This window comes from Pleurodeles waltl, chromosome 5 (assembly GCF_031143425.1).
Source record: "Pleurodeles waltl isolate 20211129_DDA chromosome 5, aPleWal1.hap1.20221129, whole genome shotgun sequence".
Lineage (NCBI taxonomy): Eukaryota > Metazoa > Chordata > Amphibia > Caudata > Salamandridae > Pleurodeles > Pleurodeles waltl.
In genome coordinates, this window is record NC_090444.1 from 1,254,621,253 (window position 1) to 1,254,642,611 (window position 21,359).

Genomic DNA, 21,359 nt, shown 5'->3' on the forward strand with positions numbered 1-21,359 from the left:
CTACAATTGCATTGGGTTGCTTCTAATCAGGTCCCCAGTGCCAGATCTCTTTCCCCAAACTGCAGTTGTTTCTCAAATTGGCAAAACCTTTAGCAACCTCTAAGTCTTGAGTAAACGGCAACCCTGGTGCCTGGGGTACTAAAGAGGGTCCCTAAGGGCTGCAGCACAAATTGTGACACCATAAGGGACCCTTCACTAAGCACATGAAAGGCTATCATCGCTCAGTGCAGAACGCATGTCTTTGTGCAGGGAGAAGTGAAAACACAGCATGGCAAACAGCCTGTGTGCCTTGTTTCCGAACACTGCGTGGAATATATTTAAGTCACCTCTGTAGTAAGCCTTACAGCCCTAAAGCAGGGTGCATTATATTACATGAGGGCATATCCGCACGAGCAGATATGACCCGGCTATGCCTTTGTCGATTCTCAGACATAGTAAGTGACCAATGAAGCCATTTTAAATACATGTGCTGGACACGGATCAATAAGAGTTCCCCAGCGACATGATGGCCTCACTGAAGATAGGGATGTTTGGTATCAAACATCTCGTATTGGTAAGCCCACACTGATGCCAGTGTCGGATTTACCAATACATGCCCCCAAAGGGCACTTTAGAGGTGGCCCCTGAAATCCTACCAGACTCTGGTGTGCTTTTTCACCAGTTTCTGTCAGCCTGACACCTGAGACACTGTTCTGGGCCCCTAGGGGAGAGCCTTCTGCACTCAGAAGGTCCAGAAAAAAAAGCTTGTCCTGGAAGAGGGTGTAACACCCCGCTCAGAGGATGACCTGCTAATTAGCCTTCCTAAGGCGGCAAACCTCAAAAGGCTGCTGCCTCTGAAATGCAAATCTGGCTCCCCTCACAGGAAAGGAGGCCACTCCCCACGTCCAGAGCCCATTTGCCACGTGGACAGGTGGTAAAATTAGCTAGTCGGGTAGGTGTGCCAAACCCCAAGCCAGCACCACCCCTAAGGTGAGCTACTGCGAGATGGACACGATTTTTTTTTAGAGGTAGCCATCTTTGAGTTGGCTTACCTAGGAATTTTAGTACAGGGTTATGCCCACTTTCCACAGGAAGAGGTCATATAGTGGTGCAGTGACCCCTTCGCAACTATCCTACACTTCCCTAACGCCCCTCAATTCAGTATGTATGGGAGCCCCTGGCACCAGAGAAGCAGATCCTGATGACCTATGACCACCAAAAACACCTCTAGAGCTGCAACAGCAGAAGAGAAAAGAAGCAGCAGACCTGGTACCAACCCTATCGGACTGTCTGCATCCCTTGTTGAAATCTGCACCAAAGGCGACTCACCTGCAGCTGTAGCTCCAAAAAACTGGGATGACTGCCTGCCTTCGAAAAAAACCTTCCATGAACAGCTGACCTCTATTCCAACAACCTCCAGAGAACGGACTCCGAAGTCTCTGGAACCACCAAAACCTGACACCTGAAGTCACCACTGCACCCGTCGTCTCCGACCAGAGCTGAAGTGGACCACTGGTGCCAACAAAGTCCCCCAGACCTCCAGAGTCCGAGTCCATTGTGGTTTCACCACTCCTGGACTCCCAGACAACACCTGAAGCCTCTGCACGCAGTCCCCCTCTACCATGACTACTCCTATCAGAAAAACCCCATACCCAAGGACATCTCTGCATCAGTTTCCCCTAAGCTGTAAAGGTGCCTACTTGTGCTTGAGCATCTTGAGGCCTAGGCACCCCTATTGTTTAAGCCCAAATGGCCTCCTGGCCATAACCTGCAGCCTCTTTTCGCAGTGGCCAATCTTTATAGGAACGCATTGGGCACCAAATGTTTTGTACTCGGCATCCGGACTTCCTGTGCTACTGAGGATGCACTCTGGGTGCTGCCTCGGACTTTGCCCACTACTCACCTTAACCCCGCTATACTCTACCTGTTTGCAGAACTTATTTTTCCTCCCATAGGATAACATTGTAGAACTCAGAAATTGCACTGTATCCACTTTTTAAAGTGAAAAGGATTCCTATTTAAAAACGTACTTACCTAAATGACTCCGATGCCTCAACATATATCAAAATAATTGGTATTTTTATAAATTGGTTTGGATCTCCTTCTTGACTCATGCGTTTCATTTATTTACTATTGTGTATATTTGTATATGTCTTGCACTCCTCTGTGTTAAGCCCAAGGCTGCTCGACCACGCTACCCAAGAATGGAGCACTTGGGATTGCATAGCAAGCCCTGTCCACTCACTGGGGAACCCCTGGACCCTTTACACGGTATTCACATATCACATAAAGGGCCTGCTTCCTGCAAGGTCAAAACCCTAGGAGAAAATTCTGTCTGAGATGGAGGCCAGTGGTGTTTCATTCAATCCTTAATGTCTTGGCCTGAAACTCAGACTATTATCCTTATCATGTGTGTGAATTTCGTAGAGGGTCATGGAGATTCTTCATCTCTGGAATTGGGAGCTATGAAAGGACACAAGTGAGATTCTGTTCTAGATGGCTTTCCATGTTACTGGCTGACCTTCCGTTTTGTAGAAAGATGGTGGCTTGGTGCTACACCGCGGAATAGTAAGCCCAACTTCTAGCCCTTCAGTGCCAAATGCTCTTCTCAGAAGAGGTATTGCACACCGAGAAGCGGCTTTCGTTGTGGTGCCTCGGAAGAGTTTGTAGGAAAGTACCATCTTTCTTGGCATGTTACCCCCAATTTTACCTGAATGTCAGTTAGGTTTTTGCCTGTCTCCCTGGGATCCTGCTGGTCAGTACCCCAGTGCACATAGTTTGTGGCCTAATGTGTGTGTTGTGAGTAGTGCTTAACTGTGTCACTGAGGCTCTGCTAACCAGAACCTCAGTGCTTATGCTCTCCTTGCTTCTAAATGTGTCACTACAGGCTAGTGACTTAATTTACCAATTCCAATTGGCACTCTGGATGCCCCTTATAAGTCCCTAGTGTATGGTACCCAGGGCATTCAGGTTCCAGGAGATCCTTATGGGCTGCAGCATTTCTTTTGCCACCCATTAGGAGCTCAGACAAACCCTTTCACAGGACTGCCACTGCAGCCTGTGTGAAATAGTGCACACACTATTTCACAGCCCTTTTCACTGCACATAAGTAACTTATAAGTCACCTATATGTCTAAACTTAATTTATTGAAAGCTAGGTGCAAAGCTAACAAAGGTGCCCCCACGCAGTCCAGGGCCAATTCCCCAGACTTTGTGAGTGCAGGGACACCATTACACACGTGCACTACATATAGATCAATACCGATATGTAGCTTAACAATGGTAACTCCGAATATGGTCATGTAAGGTGTCTAAGATCATGGCATTGTCCCCACCATTCCAAATCTGATATTGGGGAGCCAATTCCATGCATCCTGGGGGCTCCACCATGGACCCCCTGTACTGCCAGACCAGCTCTTTGAGGCGTGCACTGCAGCTACAGCCACCTCACAGACAGGGTTCTGCCCTCCTAGGGTCTGAGCAGCTGGGGCCCAGGAAGGCAGAACAAAGCATTTCCTTTGGGAGGAGGGTGTTACACCCTCTCCCTTTGGAAATAGGTGTTACAGGCTTGGGAGGGGTAGCCTCCCAGAGCCTCTGGAAATGCTTTGAAGGGCACAGATGGTGCCCTCCTTGCATAAGCCAGTCTGCACCGGTTCAGGGACCCACAGTCCCTCCTCTGGAACGAAACTGGGCAAAGGAAAGGGGAGTGACCACTCCGCTGTCCATCACTGTCCAGAACTCCTCCAGGGTGTCCCAGACTTAAGCCATCTTGTTTTCCAAGGTGTGGGGACACTATGGAGGCCTCTGAGTGGCCAATGCCAGCAGGTGACGTCAGAGACCCCTCCTGATAGGTCCATACCTGATTAGGTAGCCAATCCCCCTTTCAGGGCTATTTAGGGTCTCTCCTGCGGGTTTCTCTTCAGATTCTGCTTGCAAGTTTCAAACAGGAATCCTCTGCAAGTACTACTTCATCCTCTGACCTCGGGTCGACCACAGACTGCTCCAGGAACCACTGTAACTGCAACAAAGTATCCAGAAGGGCTACTTCGACTCTGCAACTTCAGCTCCAGCCATCAGCTGCAGCAGTTTCCACGGTGTGCACGCTCTGGGGACTCCATGTCTTTACCCTGCACCAGAAGTACCGAAGAAATCTCCTGTGGAGTGACAGTCACTTCTTTGCACCAACAGGCACCTTCTAAGACGACGACCGGTTCTCTTGGACTCCTCTCCTGGAGGCAAGCGTGCTCCTTGGAACACAGATTGAGGACCCCTTCGACACAGACTGTCCTAAGGTCCTGCTGTCCGAATTTGGAGGAGGTAAGAGCTTACCTTCCCTGATTGCGACACTATCCTTGTGCACCACGTCATCTTCACCTCCTGAGGACTCTGTGCATTATTTGCAAGAATCCTTCATGCACAGCCTGGCCAAGCCCCCAGCACTCTATCCTGCGACACAACTCTGAGTTTCTCTCCGGCGGTGTGGGACCTTCCTTTGTAGTGCTGCAACAACTGCAATTTGCACCTTCTTTATCCCAGTCTCCTGGGACTTGCGTGGGTGCTGCCTGGCCAGCTGTGGGTTCCCTCAAGTGTTGGGAGCCCCCTCATTCCGTGTTGAGGCCCCCAGGTCCCTCCTGGGTCCATGCAGCAACATTTTGACGCAATCCGCGACACTGCTTGAACCAAGGCTTGTTGGACGAATCCAGCGCTGAAATTCGCCTGCAGCCAACATCTCCACATGGGACATTCTTTGCATCACGCAGGAACCCTCAGCCATCTTCCTTGGTGCTCTTCTGCAGTCTTCTTCCAACCGGAGACTCCTCTTCTGCACGATCTTCTAGGTTGACAGGGGCTCCTGTCCTTCATGGAAGCGTCTGCGACTTCTGGAGTTGGTGTCTTCTCTTTGCAAGTCTTCAGGTCCAGGAATCCGCCATTTGTTGTTTACGGTCTTGCTTGGTTCTTGCAATAACTCTAATCACAACTTGTAGTGTGTCCTAAGGAAACTTGCAGTACTTTACTCCTACTTTCCTGGGTTCTGGGGTGGGGTATGTTACTCACCTTTGTGGTTTTCTTACACTCCATGCGATTCTCTACACTTGCCTAGGGGGGAATTTGTGATTCGCATTCCACTTTCTTAGTATATGGTTTGTGTTGCCCCAGACCTATTTTCTCCTATTGCATTCTATAGCATTGCCTATTGTTTGCAATATCCTTTGACTATTTACTAACCTTATTTTGGTGTCTAGTGTATGTATTGTGTATAATACCTACCTCCAGAAGTATTGTCTCTAAGATATTTTTGGCCTTGTGTCAATAAAATAAACTACCTTTATTTTTGATAACACTGAGTATTGTATTTATTTGTGTATACGTAATGTGTAACTATAGTGGTATTGCAGAAGCTTTGCATGTCTCCTAGTTCAGCCTAAGCTGCTCTGCTACAGCTACCTTTATCAACCTAAGCTGCTAGAAAACTACTACATTTCACTAATAAGGGATAACTGGACTTGGTATGAGGTGTAAGTACCCAAGGTACCCACTACAAACCAGGCCAGCCTCCTACAGAGTTAAGTTACAGATTCAATTCTAGTAGTGCTTAACTTGTAAAAATAAACAAAATAACTGCAGGTGCTCCAAAATGTTATTAGGAGGCTGCCGCCCAAGTCCCCCCCAAAGCTGGCACCACCACTTCCCCCAACTATTACCATGCAGGTGATGCAGGAAGATCCTTGAGTGCCCACGAGCTGTCCCAGGTCAGTTGCCTGACTGCAGAGGTGTCCGTGGTCAGCAGAACCACCAACAAGCATTGGCAAAAGAAGGAAGAAGCTGCAGAGAAGTTTGCAAGACTTGGTGGACCAGTAAGGTCCAAACGACTCACCCTGGGAGAAGAGTCAGGGCTGGCCCTCGGCAAGCAGGAGAGCCAGCAGGAATCAGAGCCCCCACGAGAACCCACTGGCAGTAGGCACAACAAGGCGCAAGGAGGCCTCAGCAGCACAACAAAGAAGGAGTCCCACGTTGCATGGTGACTGCTGTTCTTGGAGCTGCAGAGCACTAGAGGCTGGGGCTTCTTGCAATGGGAAGATCTTTGGGAGGAACAGTCAATAGGCCTTGGTAACAGCAAAAGATGCAGTGCACAGGGGTTCCGTCCCAGTAGTTACAGCAAAGGCCCACAGTCCGCCAAGTTTGATAGAAGACAAGTTGGACCTGCAGAGGACCAAAGAACCACCACCTGTGCTGTAGAGCCTTTTGATGACCGTGGGACAGCAGGATCCACCCACCAGCTTGAGGTGCCTGCAGGGGAGTGACTTAACTCCAAGGGAGATTCCTTTTTGCTTTCTAATGCAAACAGAGTCCTTGTGACTCTGGAGGATATACAGCCACGGAAGTTGCCAAATTCTAGCAGGAGCCAGAGAAACAATGTTGCATTTAGAGCTCTCCCAAATGGATAGTCTTGTTTTAATTACCAAGGCAGACAAGTAGCGCTTCCAGAGGCCAGGTTGCAGACGTGTTTTGCAGAGAGTTACTCTGTTTCCACACACCCCTTCCCCCGGCCAGAGTCCGTAACTAACCTAGAAAGGGGGTTGGACACTGTCTGAGATGGCCCACCTTACAGAGGGGGGTCAGGGATGTCACCCAGCTGGCTTAACAATTCAGATACTCTGAGGGGCCTCTGCCTACCTTGTTTCCAAGATGGCAGAATCCAGCAGCCACCTGGCAGAGCTCTGTGCTCCCCCCTAGGGGAGGAGCTGGACAGGGGGTGGTCACTCCCTTATCCTTTGTGTAGTTTCAATCCAGAGTGGGGACTGAGGGCTCCTGTACTGGTGCAAACCAGTTTATGCAAAGAAGGCACCAAATGTGCCCTGCAAAGCAGTCTGGTGGCATTCAGAAGCCACCCCACCCCAACCCAGAGACACCAAGTTCTAAAGAAGAAGAGGTCACACCTCTCTTACATGAAACCCTTTGTTCTGCTGTCCCCTGCTCAAGTTAGGCTTATCAGCAGGGGGGCAGAACAGTGTCTGGGGTCTGCAGCAGCACTGGCTGGCATGCAGACACTGCAAGACTGTACAGGAAGATCTAGGGGATCCTCTAATGAACCCCCAGAGTACATGGTATCATGCAACTAGCACTGGAATCTGTGTAGTTGAAAGATTCCAATATGTTTGATACCAAACATGTCTGGGTTCGGAGAAGCCATTATGTAGTTGGGCATTTCCTGCTGACCAGTGTCCACTACATATCTTAAGATGGTTTCTCCACACTTACAAAACCCAGAAAATGGAGTCTGGGTTTTGTAGTGGTACCATTGCTCATGCAGGGGTATCCTCAAACTCAGGACCACGCTCCCTGCCCTTCGGCTGACAGTCCTAGCAGAGGGGTGACTTACAGTGTCCAAGGGTCGTGACTGCGATATTAGGCATCTAAAGTAAAAGGTACATGCAAAATTTCACACAGGCTGCCATGCCAGGCCTGCAGACACAGTTTGCATGGGCTTCCATGGGTGGCATAGTACATGCTGCAATCCATGGGAGAATCCTGGTGTACCAATGCCCTGGGTACCTAAGTACCGTTTACCAGTGACTTATGCAGGTGCACCAGTATGCTAGTTGTGGGTGTAAAAAATTACCAGTAACCAAATGTAGAGGAGACACTGTCATTTTGCACAGTTATTATCCAGGAGTACATGCTTGCAGTGAAGCTATCTGAATCACGGAAGTCCAATTTTACAACCAAATTACCCCTTGGGACACCGACACCGAATGGCACTTGTTTGAGGAATACCTGATTAGCGGAAAAATTGCTGAGGCTCCAGACTGGTAGGACACCGGCAACCACTGGGTATCCTGGCAAATTTTTCAACTATACTCATGCAACCTTAGTGAGCCCCTCAAAGAAGTTATCAAAGATGCAGCTGAACACAGTACACTCCTGCCTAATTTCCATAGGCCGAAACAGTAGTAATCCCAAAACCAGGGAAACCTGCAGACTCTTCCAACTGACCCATTTCCTTTCTGAAGTCACAATAATGGCTACAGCGCTGTCAAACTGCTTACTCAAAGTTGTTCCCTTCTTCATACACCCAGATCAGACTGGCTTTATGCCTCGGCAAGCCACACACCACATTATCAGACAATTAAACAATGCCAATCCCTGGCTGGCAGGCTCTGCCAACCTAAAGCAATACTACTGGCTGATATAGAGGGTGTTTGATTCTGTGAACTGGACTTATTTGTACACTCTAAGGCGCCTCAACTTCGGCCCAAAATTTATCACGTACATAAGTCCCTTATTCTGACCTCACAGCACGTTAAGGTGGGAGCAGCGGCTTCCAGGCCATTCCACATCAAAAGGGGTACAAGGAAGTGGTGCCCAATGTCACCCAACTGTTCACCATTGCCATAGAACCCTTGGCTGACTAGCTACAAAATGGCGTGGAAGTAATGGAGTCTAAATGGGTACAGGGATTCTTGTACAGATTTTGCCTTGTACGCTGATAATTCATCAATTTTGATAACTAACTCCGAAATGTAAAGGTCCAAGGGCACACCAGAATCTTAGACTCTTTGGAGAATCAGGCCTTACAATTAACCTTAGCAATTCCATCATTTTCCAGGCTTCTCCTCCAGTGCACAACCCTCGATGGGCACCAGATATAACTGTGGCAACCGAGGAATTTAAATACCTGGGAGTATTTGTCACTTCTGATAGAACACTCTGCCTAAATCTTTCTTCCACAAAATTAATTCCATACTTGGAGCTTCCTGTGGGATCAGAAGATTTCCCGATTCGCCCTTGCCAAGCATTTTATACCGACATATGAATGCGGCAAACCCACGGCAGAGTATCAAACACATTGCAGAGCATCTCATATTACGTTAATCGACGTGTGGTGGTATGACACCCAAGACCTTGCTTAAGCCTTTGAGAAATGGACAACCGTCATGGCACATCTTTACCACAATGACTACATGAGGGAAAACTCAACCCCCAACACACCCCCAGCCATGACTGTTGTCCCTCAGTTGTAAAAAAAAAAAAAAAAAAAAAAGCCCATGAGATGGGACAGGCAAGGCACAGGCCAGACACCTCTGTGGGCAGGTAACTTGCTCCATGCTCCCCTAGGTTGCAGCCCTGGAGGGGTGCCAAGGCTAGGATAATTTGGGATTTCCACGCTGGGCGACCTTAAGGTCAGGACAACACTTACAGCATACCTTGACAGTACCAAGTGAATATACACTACACCACAGCCAATTTTTACCAGTATCTGCAATTACGCAGTTCCTTCATGGCCTATATTGCTGGTCTGGAAGTCCTTCCAGAATTTAACCTCAGAGGTTACGAGGTTAAACTGCTCATGGAGGAAGTAGGAGATCACACAAAATCCCCAATATATCGTACCTTGAAATGCAACATCTATGTCCTCGCCCGATGAGGATTGGGAGGCGGCAAGGGTATCTCGGACATGTGGGAAACACCACTCTATTTCCCCTTATCCAGCGGAATTATCTAGAGTTTACCTCGAGAGTTGCAAACTGAGGCAGATGGTAGTGATCGCTTCATCCCTCTGCCTGAGGTATAAGACACAGATGGTGACTTTCTGGGCATCACATGGGGTCGCACAAAATTACATCTTTTTTGGAAAGGTGTCCTGGCTTGCTTGAATCACATACTGGGTTGTTCGCCGCCATGCAACCTTATGCTAATATTCCTACATACTACTGAAGATGGAGATATGAACAGATACAAAATTGGCGCTGTTATAGGTAGGCTTTACATGTGCAAAAAGCTATCAGTTAGGGAGTGGAAAAGGGGCACAGACTTCTACATGGGCAGGGAACAGTCTGACACTAGAGGGTGACCCCAGAAACACATGCAGATATGGGGTACATGGATGGAGTACACAGATATTATTGTTGCGGGATGACACTCCACCACAATCAACCTGGATACTGAAAACTCAATAAAAAGTATTATTTAAAAAAATAAAATTTAAGTTCGAGAGCGGAGTCTGCCTTATCCACAAAAAGTTAAGTCCCATCAAATGGTATGCCCATGAGGACGAATGGACATCAAGTTGGGGTGGGCTAGAGTAATAGAAGAAGTTCATATGGAAGAGCCTCTTTTTAGAACTTAGTCTAAGGGGGGCAGATTGTATCGACCGCACACACTTGCTTTGGTTCAACCAAGTTCATTAGTGTTAATTCTATCAATTTTACTATTGTGATTATATGATCTATACAACTATGGAGGTTTTATACTTTTATGCTGTTTATTTGGTTTCTCTAATAAAAACGAAAAAAGTATAACTTCAAAATGTCCTCACTATTGTAATATCAAGCTGAGAAGAAGCCTGTGGTTTATCTCATGGTCAATGTCTGGCAACCAAGTCAAATCTCTGGATTAGCTCTACAACAAATGCACAAAACATTCTCAATCTAGACAACACTGAATAAAAATATTTCTGAAAAGTGCTTACCTCATGAAATACATTCAGCGCAGTATCTGGGGAAGTGCTGTCAAAGTTGTGGGCAATTCTGTTGCACCATTTTAGCAAATCTCTACACAAAGGAAAAAAAGGCACTCTAAGTAGCAAATCACTGTAAACGGGTTTGTCAAAATGTCTACCTGCAGAAATTCAAAAGCATATGAATATAAAGTATAAAGCAGAGTAATGGTTATTATTAAAATAAATATACAGCATACATCCTAATCTTCGCAATGGTCCTATGAAAGAGATTATGCGAAAAGGTGCGATGTGAGGAGACACAGCAAATCACTTTAAAGCAGGATCCTTGCATTAACGGCTGCACTGTGGAGATGCTTGAGTAGAGTCTCATTATTTAAAATGTTAATTATGACGGCTGAACTAACAACTGTTGTATTACAGAAAAAAGATAAGATTGTCAAGCAGAGTTCTCCAGATGAGGCAAGTAGCACTCAAAGAAAAGAGCATGCATTATGGTGTGGAGACCATTTAAGCTTAATAGCGGGTATATGTTTTAGGAGGCTGGCTCAGTACACGTTGTACACCAATAGATGAGGCATCCTGTACAGAGTCCAGGCAACCCTTAGTGATAGTGTAAGAGGTTCTAAATAATCAGAGCTCTCAGAGGGGTAGCTGTGGAGGAGCAGCTAAGGCTTATCCAGGAGGGTGTAAAGTAGTTGCAGATATCACACAGGTCAGTCAGTGACTTGCACACAGGAAAGGACCAGTGTTAGAATTTTTTTTAAAAATCTTTTATGATAACACAAACAATAAACAAACTTTAGTGTAACTCCTCACCGGAGATATGAACATACAAAAACAAAGAGAATCTGGTAAGTAAAAGCATAAAATGGCAAAGGCCCCTATGTGGGGGCCAAACCATATACTTAAAAAGGAAAATGGGATGTGAAAACCACTACTAACCCAAACTACCACCCAAGGACCCTCAGGACTGGGGAAGCACTAGAATACCAAGATTAAGTGGGTAGGATTTCTGAGGTGCCCGTGTGCAGAGATATTACCCCGGCTTAGGTGTCCATAAGGTAAAGTGGTGAAGTCTTGTTTGGAATCTTTGAATTTTAGGAACTGTCCCAGAGGACCCGGAGGATACCCATTGGGACAATGGAGGTTCAACACTGCCCCCACCTGAGAATGTTGGGGGGGGGGGGGGGGGGAGAGAGAACCTAGCAGAGAGCCCAGGTACATGGGGTGAAGTAGTGTCTGAACCTTCCGTTTAAGTCATTAGGGTCCTTGGTTATACCCGAGGAGTATGTCGGTGAAACCCAGGCATTTATTCTGGAAGAAGAGGACCTAAGGTAAAAGGGGACAGAGTTCACAACACTTAGGCATGCCTGGGCAATGCAGGAGGCAAGGCCCACCCTTCTTGAAGATGCTTTCTTGTTCGACGGTGGTGGAAGAAGTGCAGCTGTGGAGTCCAGGAGATGCAGGAGGATCCCAGGAGTCATCCACAAGCTATCCCACGCTGGTCATCGGTTTCCAGAGGGGTCAGTGGCCAGCAAACCACTTACTTGACAAATGCAAAGAAAGCATTAAACAGAGTGTTGCAGAATTTTGGGGACCAGCAAGGTCCAGGAGACTCAACCTTTGCAGGTAAGTCAGGGCCAGACCTCAGCAAGCAGAAAAGCCAGGAGGAATCGTTGGAGCCCCCAGTAGGAGCCACTAGCAGCAGGCACAGGGAGCTGCAGGGATGCCTCAGCAGCACAGCAAAGAGGGGTGCTCACGTTGCAGGAGTGGCAGAGAGGATGTCGTTCTTGATGCTGTGTAGTGCTGGAGGCTGGCTTCTTGGAGGTGAGAGGTCTTTGGAATGAAATAACAAGCCTCGGCAGCGACAGACACTGTGCACAGGGATTCCAGCCAGGCAGCTCCAGCGAGGGACCACAGACAAATCAGTTGAGGCTACAGAACCACTTCCTGTATTGTAGAAACTTGGAGAGTCTGTCGGGGGAGGGTCCACAAGCCGGTCGTCGAAGGTGAGATGCCTCCAGATGCAGGGAAATGACTCCTTCACACCAAGGGAGATTCCTTCTTGCTTTCTCAAGTGCAAGCAGTGTCCCTGTGACTCTGGAGGATGCACAGCCATGGATGTTGCAGAGTCCTTGCAATGCACGGGGACAAAGTTGGAGCAGGACCACTCCTATTAGGTGCAGTCTTGTCTTTGGTCCCGGAGAAGTCCATACCTGTTCCAGTGTCCAGCTTGCAGAAGTATCTTTCACAAGAGTCTTCAGACAGTCCCAGAGACAAATACACAAACAAATCTAGGGTCCCACCCTCAGGGGAGCCCTTAAGTAACCCAAGAAGTGGGTTGGACACTTAATGCAGTGAACCACCTATTGGGGGCCAGGGACACCACCCAGCTGGGCTAACCAGTCAGATGCTCCCAGGGATCTCTGCTCATCTTGATTCTACTGTCTTGGAAATAAGTGGCCACCTGGCAGAGCTCTGGGCATCTCCATAGTGGCTGAGCTGGACAGGGGCTGGTCACTCCCTTGTACTTTGTGTGGTTTTGCGCCAGGACTGGAGCCGGGGGCTCCTGGACTGAAGTAAACCAGTTTATGCATCAAATGTGCCCTTCAAAGCAGTCTGTCGGTGCTCAAAGGCACCCCCACCCCAGCCCACAGACACTGCCTTCCCCTGCTCGAGTTAGGCTCAGCAGCAGGAGAGATGAATAGTGTCTGGGACCGGCAGCAGCACGGACTGGCATGTAGACGGAAGGTTGTACAGGAAGACATGAAGGAATCCCCTAGGGAGCCCCCCCCCGACTACCTTGCATCATGCAACTAGCACTGGAATCTGTAGTTGCACGATTCCAACATGTTTGATACCAAACATGACTAGGTTTGGTGAAGCCATTATGTAGTTGGCTATCTTGTGCTGACCAGTGTCCACTACATACCTTAAGATGGATTCCCTCCAATTACAAAGCCCAGATAATTGAGTCTTGGGTTTGTAGGAGCAACTCTGCTCATGCAGGGGTGTCCTCACACTTAGAACCATGCACCCTGCCCTTGGGCTGAAGGGCCTACCCTAGGAGTGACTTATAAGGTCAGAGTACAGTGACCGTGATTTAAGGTAAACCTTATACCTGGGGTGAAAGGTGCATGCACCATTTCACACAGGCTGCAGTAGTAGGACTATAGTCCAGTATGTCAATTGAGGGGTGTAAAGGTTTCTTACCAACTAAATTTAGGGGAGCAAACAGACACTGGGGTCCTCATTAGCAGGATCCCAGAGGGCTACAATCTAAACACACTGACACCAGGCACACAATGGGGGTAACTATGTCAGAAAGGTGCCACTTTCCTACAGATGAGAGAAGCAGCCTATGGTTTACCTCAAGAACGAATGTGTGGGGAGATTCAAAGTACAGTACAACAGGAATATTAACCCCTCGGGTGCCCGGTATTAGCTGGTCTCGTCCCCAGTCACGGTTGCCGTGTGCTGAGGACAAGACCAGCTCATCCTGCACTTAGTCCACGTGGTAGCGCTAGGATTCTTGGTAATAGAACCTGGTGAGAGCCCCACAAGTCACCCCTAGGTTTACCTAGGTGCCGGCTGAGCTAGAGGCCAAAATCCACAGCTAGGCATTTTGCTAAAATCAGGTCAGTTTTCTTTAGGAAAATGTCATTTGGGCCTGGTTGGTCCAGACCTTCAAACCTGTGGGCAGAAGAGGCATCGGCTGCAAGGAACACAGGATTCCTGAGTTTCACTATAGGCAGAACATGTCTCCTAGTGATTCAAAGATTCTGCCAGGTGGATCATCACCAAGAAGATCCCTTGATGGATCACCCCTTCCTAGTGGCATAGTGCTTCTTGGCACATGGTCCAGGACCCCATACAACACTGCTTGTTGCAGTTCCACATGGTGGTGGTATTGTCCCTAAGTACCTGCACCATCCTCCCTTTGATGGACGGAAGGAATGCTTTCAACTCCAAGAGGATGCCCTCAGCTCTAGGAAGTTGTTTTGGAGCCGAGCTTCCGCTGTAGACCAGAGGCCTTTGATCTCCACCTCTCCCAGATGGCTGCTCCAACCAAGAAGAAGGTGAATTAATCAGCATTGCCAACTCTGGGTGGGATAGGAAGAGAGGTCCCACTGACCCAACTGAGGTCCAGTAACCACCACTAAAGATCTGTTGCAATCTCCTCAGATCTGGATGTGGTTAGAGAGGCCCTTTGCATTCAAAGCAATGGCCAGGCTAGATTGTCACCCTTCAAGGTGTAAATCACCCCATAGCAGGCCTAGCAAGTCCTAAGTAAAGGTGTAAAATATCCCATAGGCAGAAAATGTATTTTACATGTTCTGTAAGTAAAATCCGGAAACTGATGTTTTTACTATGAAAAGGAAACTTGTTAAATTAAGCCCGACCTTATTATCAAGTTGAAATTTATGCAACATGTTTCTGTGCAACTTTAGCAAAGTTGCCACTTTGTTGCCTTCAGTCCCCTGTGCCCCAACTGGTTGCATACTGGGTCCCCTAGCCTAGACAGATTCCTGCCTTTCTGGGAGGACGCACTAACGGCTGCCAGGACAGGATGCAAAAGGGACCCACTTTGGAAGGAGGTGTCACCCTCTTTCCTGCGGGGAGCCACACAGATGCTGGCCCTAAAGGCAAGCTTCAAATGAAAAGCTGACTTTGAAGGGCAAATGGTTAACACTTTGGAGAGGGTATGCTCCACTGTTATGGCAGAAAGGCTGGCACTTAGGATAGAAGAGGGAAAACCAGTAGTCTAGTGGTGATTGGACTTCTGCCAGCACCGAAAGTACTTCAAGGGAATTCAACAATGTAACCAGGAACACTTCAACCCATTCGTGGACCAAGGAGTAGACCCAGCAAGGCCCTCATCAGCCGCATCCCATCCACAGCACCCTTCATACCTTGCATCAGGACCATTCCACAGCAAAGCCCTGCAATGGATAAATTGTCTCGAACTGACTGAACTGCTTCACCTACTGAGGCAACTGTCTCTGAAGACCTTGCTGGTCCCAGTGACTGGCTCCGACCTGGAGTTGGTTGTCTAAAATGACTAAGTGACCACATTCCAACTAGCCAAACTTTTTGGTGAAAAAGTGTCATATTTGTTCAATTTGCCAATGCTAGTGTTGTGCAGCCATTTTAGTTGTAAGCTTCATACACATTATTTTAGCATACTAGGTCTGCCGCTGTGCATTTTCACCTAGATATGTTTCAGTCAACTTCGCTTTATTATTTTTTAATGGTAGCCACTTCTACGGTCTGGTTTTAATTTCTTCCATCTGACTGTTTTTGCCTAGGCCAGCACTCTGTTCTCAAACAAGACATTCTTGCTCACTCTGTGCTTCTTCCAAGGCTATAGAAAGATAGATTGCTAGTGAGCCTGGTATGAGTTTAGTCTCCGACATTCATAGAAAACACACATCCTTACGTAGGGACAGTTTCCCAGAACATCAGCTGTTTTATTATAAAGACACTTCCCTGTCCTTTACACGTTAGAGGAAGATTCCAGCCAGAGAGCCACAACTGTATGCTCATTGCCGAATGCTTCGCTACAGATGCTAACGCAGAATTCAGGCCTTTGCTCAGGTATGGGGGATGTTGTCTTCCCAGGGGAACCTGAAGGGCAGATTTAGAGCTTAAAATGCTATGCTCGATTATAGCCTAGGTAGGAGTTAGTCTATTGACTTTAGTGACAACATGATGGTGTTATTTCTATGCTTTACTCTCTTTGTCATAATTTTAATCCTGTTATGTTGTGTTGTCCTGGTTATTGCAGCTCACGCTTTTGCTAAATAAGACGCAGTCGCTTCATTAAAATCTAATTGAAACATATACTGCCTCCGTTTGTCATTATGTAGATGAGACTAATGTAACTGAGAGAAACGGAAGTGACCTGAGTGACCACGGCTTCCCTGAGAAACCATTTGTCATGCGCTCAGCTGCCCAATCATCCCTGCCCTTAGGTAGAGATGAGGCACTGCTAGTTAGCCAGAGCAAAACCCAGATTGGAGCGACAGGTGTCATCCGCACTGGGTCAGACTCAGTCTCCCACACCATAGGCGATTCTGCAGCTCGAAACCCAGTGGTCCCATTAGAATAATGAGAGCCTACGCAACACTAGTTTGTTGTTGAATGAAATAATCATATTTACTATACCTTTTAAATTCTACATCTGCAGAACACTCCGGTGAATCTTTTTTTGTTGTGGTGTCTACAAATATATATCAATTCAGTCTTTTTTTTTTTTTTATAAACTGGAGCCAGGCTTCTTTGGTGGCTTGTCGATTTCTTCTTCAATTTTTATGGTGCAGTTTAAATGGTTTACACTTGTTTCTTAGTATAACCCTTGCTGCTCAGAGTCAGCTACGCAAGGTTGAGCTGAAGGTTTGACTAACGAAACCTAAGGGTACTAAGGTGTTGTTAAGTTTATTACATTTTGAGGTTGCAGAACTACACCCTATTTCCTCACACCAAAGATGACAGGAGATTTGCTGTAGTCTGGAGGTAGTTGAATGCGTGGGGCTAGCCTGCTTTTAGAAGCCTGGTGTTGAGTTAGGGGAAGACTGGGACCTTTGACCTCCAAAGATGTGTACTACCAAAGAGATCAAAGAGGAACACAGTAAACTGAAAATGAGTCTGTCCCATCATGAACTGCAGGTAGCACAATCGGCCTGCAGGACTGGCATTTGGAAATATGAGCCCTGGAGGCGTAACTCCATGATCCTGTCTCCATGGTCAAAGGCAGCCAAGAACTGGGCAAGTGTGGGTACCCTGCATTCTTCCTTCCAAAGAAGGTGGTAAGAGGATGCAAGTCTAATATAGGATAAAGGACTCCGTCCTTTTTCAGCACCAGAAAGTAGCAAGATTAACAAAGACTTACTTCTGGTGCAGGTAACCTTTCAATAGCCCCTTTGGCCAAAAATGTTTGCACTTATCTCAGTAACACAGAGTCTCCTCCATCAGTTGCTCAGGGCATGGTGTAAGGTGCGGCGGAGTGGCAATGAACGACAAGGTGTATCACTTCCAGATTGACTGTAGGACTCATCTGTCTTACGAGATGGTCTGCCAAGTGGGCAAGAATCGTCTGATTTCGCCTGTGCTACATTTAGGGGAAACTAAAAAAGTTTGGCAGGTGGGGATACAGGGTGGAGAGGCAGTGGACTGAGTGGCTACTGACCCTGACTGATGGGAGTCACAATCCAATACCTACTGCTGGGCACCTTGCTGGGGCTGAATTAGCTAACAGTATGGAGTACCTCTGCCAAAGGAACTAATGGAACAGTAGATCTGACAAGGCTGGCAAGGCAGGGATCTTAGTCCCAGGAAGCTTAATGAGGCCCTGCTCTCTTTGAATCGCTCCAGAGCGGAATATGCCTTGTCCCTGAACAGCGAGTTCCGTCAAATTGCATGTCTAAAAGCGACAAATGGACAGCTCCTGAAAAAACGGTTGACAGCAGCCAGGTGTCACAGCGAGTGGAGACACTAGAAGCAATGGTCTGCCTGATCAAATTGGCGGTGTCCAAGTCATAACTCATTGTGAACATTTATTCATCACAACCGTCAAGTAGGGCTTGGATTAGGACATTCTGGGAAGACTTGAGCTAACGAATCCCAGAGTGTGCCAATTCCAGCCCAGGAGGCAGCTGTGGAAGAAAATACACTCTTCCCAAAGATCTCTATTCGTTTGGATTCCCTATTGAAGAGTAGCTTGAAAGGTATTTGGGTTTGTCCAACATGTAAATGCTTGCAAGCCAAGATCTGAGCGGCAAGGGTGGAGAGACAAACAATGCCGAGTCAACCAGGGCAGTAAATTGGCATCTTGTAATTGGACAACTGACTGACCGGGGGCGGAAGGACTCTGAATTCAAGATGGTATCAGTAAGTGACTCACTAAATAGCAAGAGGCGCTCAGTAGATGTTTGCCCTGGCTGGATCAGTTCCATCAAGACATTGGTTTTGACCTCATGGTCATTGTGTCAGAAGCACTCTCCTCAGTGGCAGGGCCGGACGGTGAGGGGAGTCCAAACTCAGGGGAACTGTCAAGGCCACTATTTTCCTGAAGGTCATTATATAATTATCTTTGTGGTATGGTTGACTTACTTCATCGTCTGTATCATAATCAATGTCCAAGTCCATAACAAATAAGTGAAGCAACATATATGTCCTTCCTTTTGGAAATGGCAAGTGGGGAAGATCGCACTTAAACAAACGTCTAAAGCAACCTCAGTCTAGGTCATACCTGTACAGACAGTCAGAGAGCACAATTGGCACCTCGTGCCTTGGCTTCGATGGAGTAAGCATCGGCCTTGAGGCCCCAGGAACCAATGTGGAGCATGGCGCAAGAGTCTGTGCAGGAGCGAGAGGAGACCCAGTGGCAGATTTGGAGGGTCCTACTGGAGCGGAGGGTGAACCTGCCAGCAGTATCCCAGATTTTGAGGGTGGGGGGAGCTCTCCATAGGCACACCAGATGGAGTCCGTAAGAAGCTAAAGGGTCGGATCATGGCCTCGGGGAACTCTGATCTGCCTCACTGTCACAGATGGCCCCAGAAACTCAGGTTTTGCAGGGACAAGTTGCAGCATGTGCTTAGAGGCTCCACAATGTCAGAAGCGCTATCGAGACCCATGCCTTTGTGCCTTCAAGAGAATACGAGTGGCAAAAAGGGGCAGAGTCCTGCTTGGATTTATGTTGTTTCTTCAACGTACCCGAAGGCGTGTAGTGCAATGACAACTCACTAACACCTCTTGCTACTTCTGAACCTGGAATGGGAGCAGGCCTACCATTCAACTTGGACCAGTCTTGTCGCAGAGCCTTTCACTGCTCACTGTGCTCTTTCATGTGGTCTTTGGGATCACTGACACGCAGTTACTGCAGGCCTTTAAGTCGTGGCTCGTCCACAGGCATCACGGAAAAACCTGATGAGGATCAGCGACTGACATTTGCGACAGTCCTTACAGGGTTTGAATCCTGTTTTTTTGGTAGGCGACGTTTCCCTTGCACATTGCAAAAGCCTCTGGGCGAGAAACTGCCTCAAAGAGATGAGCTGTAGCTCCGGGTCTGCATATGGTGGCACAGACAGGAAGAACCGATGTCAGCGCACAGGAATGGCACCTATATGGGCCCACACGTCATCTGTGGAGACGCACAGTGCCACATAGTGAAGTAGAGGTAATGCTGAAAAAGCTTCCAGATACAGGCTAAGGACTGGGAAATATTCAAAATGTGAGCTATCTATGGTTAGAAGTCTTGATTAGAATAAGATTGCAAAAGATTATTTTTTTAAAGTACCACTTTCTGACCCTTCTCCCAGTGATTTAAACCTTTCATACAACCACACCCAAGATTATTTCCTCTGTTGACTTAAAATGCAGACATGGTTGTGTAGGAGTCTTCAGAAACAACCTAATTAATGACTTGTTCATCATCATGCAAATGTGATGGTCACTCATTACAACTTCTATCCCCTTGATTAGGAAGCAGCTAAATAACCTGAGCAAGTAACTTCCTGTGAAAGCTTATAGGCTTCACAAGCGAATTCATAGGAAGAAAACACCACCAAACACTCGTGTGTAGAGTAGATTTCCATTTATTTGTTAAGGTTACAAAGGCAAAAAGGATGGAGGTGAAACTACATGGGTGACTTCAGCAGGGTTATGTTTCAGGCTCTCAACTTTATGTGGCCTACCATAAGTGTATGGGCTCTGCCTCCTGTCTTCTATCATTCTTTGTCCACACAACAAATAACTCTCAGGTTCACTCAGTTTCTATCACATCCAGCTGTGTGGTCCCAAATTTCCACAATGTCAGTTTCTTTATCAAGAGTAAATTCTCACCTAGGATTCCAGCACATACCAGGCGCGAGAACACAAAAGAATTGCTGAATAACCACATTTGAGACACAAGAACCTGTGTCATCTCTTTCCTACTATGCACAGATTAAGTTAGCAAAAAAAAAAAAGGCAAAGAAGCTATGTTTCCTGGGGACTTTAACTGTTCAGTTCGCACTGTTCAGTCACACAGTAATGCTCTTCAGTTCAACACCTCATTTTCCACGATCTGACCTATTTTTACGATGGAAACAGGAATATCTGAACAGCATTGTATAAGGATAGTTTATTACATGAAGCACATCTCAGACGGCACTCCCTTTTACCAATCTCAGACCAGTATCTCTTGAGTGGGTAAGACAGGGGTGAATGGCCTTTCTAAAAGAAAGAAAGCACAGGTTACTAGCAAGCACCATTAAGGGTAAAAAGTCGGCGCCCTTAACTCTCTGAGTAGACGTGGGCGAGAAGGCTAAGGCTTACCCTCAGAGAGAATGTGCGTTGGAAGGCTCCAGCTGATGTACAGAAAAATAATCATACCAATGAAGTATAATTTATCAGACAAGAGTTGTGGCAACAAAACCTATTAAATCAAAGAATATATGGTAACAGTGCATACCATTTAAATCACACGTAAAGTACTTGTAATACTATAGAACACGAACTATACAGTAATGGACACTAGCAGGATGGAGCTTACCCAGTTTCACAGTCATATCAATAGTAGAAGCAAGGTTAACATTTCATTTGCTTTGGATTGTTTTCACCCATACCTCAGAGACAACCCTCTGCCTTCAAGGCTGGGCATTCGGTCTCCTGGATCCAACACAGCAGTAGCTAAAGTCTCCTCCTCAGAAGGCAATCTGTCAGACTTTTGATGCTTGTCTCCAGTAAGCTGAATGTAAATGTCCAACAGCCGGTCAGTTACCACAGTGAGGCTTGGGTATCTTGTCAACAGGATCTGTGAGGAGGCACAAATAAAATCTTAAATGCTCAATGTTATTGTTGGTTGTGTTAATGGCCACTGCTGAAAAATGTCTTTGGGGAGGCAGAGGTCCAACGAATAAATACGTTATCTATTACT

At 47.1% G+C, this 21,359-nt stretch overlaps 1 protein-coding gene across 1 annotated transcript in view; it reads right to left on the reverse strand.

Moving 5' to 3' along the window:
* MDN1 (midasin AAA ATPase 1) overlaps window positions 1-21,359 on the reverse strand; it is a 1,740,009-nt gene that overhangs the window by 1,544,572 nt on the left and 174,078 nt on the right. The window contains exons 10-11 of the mRNA XM_069235499.1: window positions 21,049-21,236; window positions 10,451-10,532 (exon numbers count right to left, since the gene is read on the reverse strand). Coding sequence (XP_069091600.1) covers window positions 10,451-10,532; window positions 21,049-21,236 — 270 coding nt within the window. The remainder of the gene's footprint in view (window positions 1-10,450; window positions 10,533-21,048; window positions 21,237-21,359) is intronic.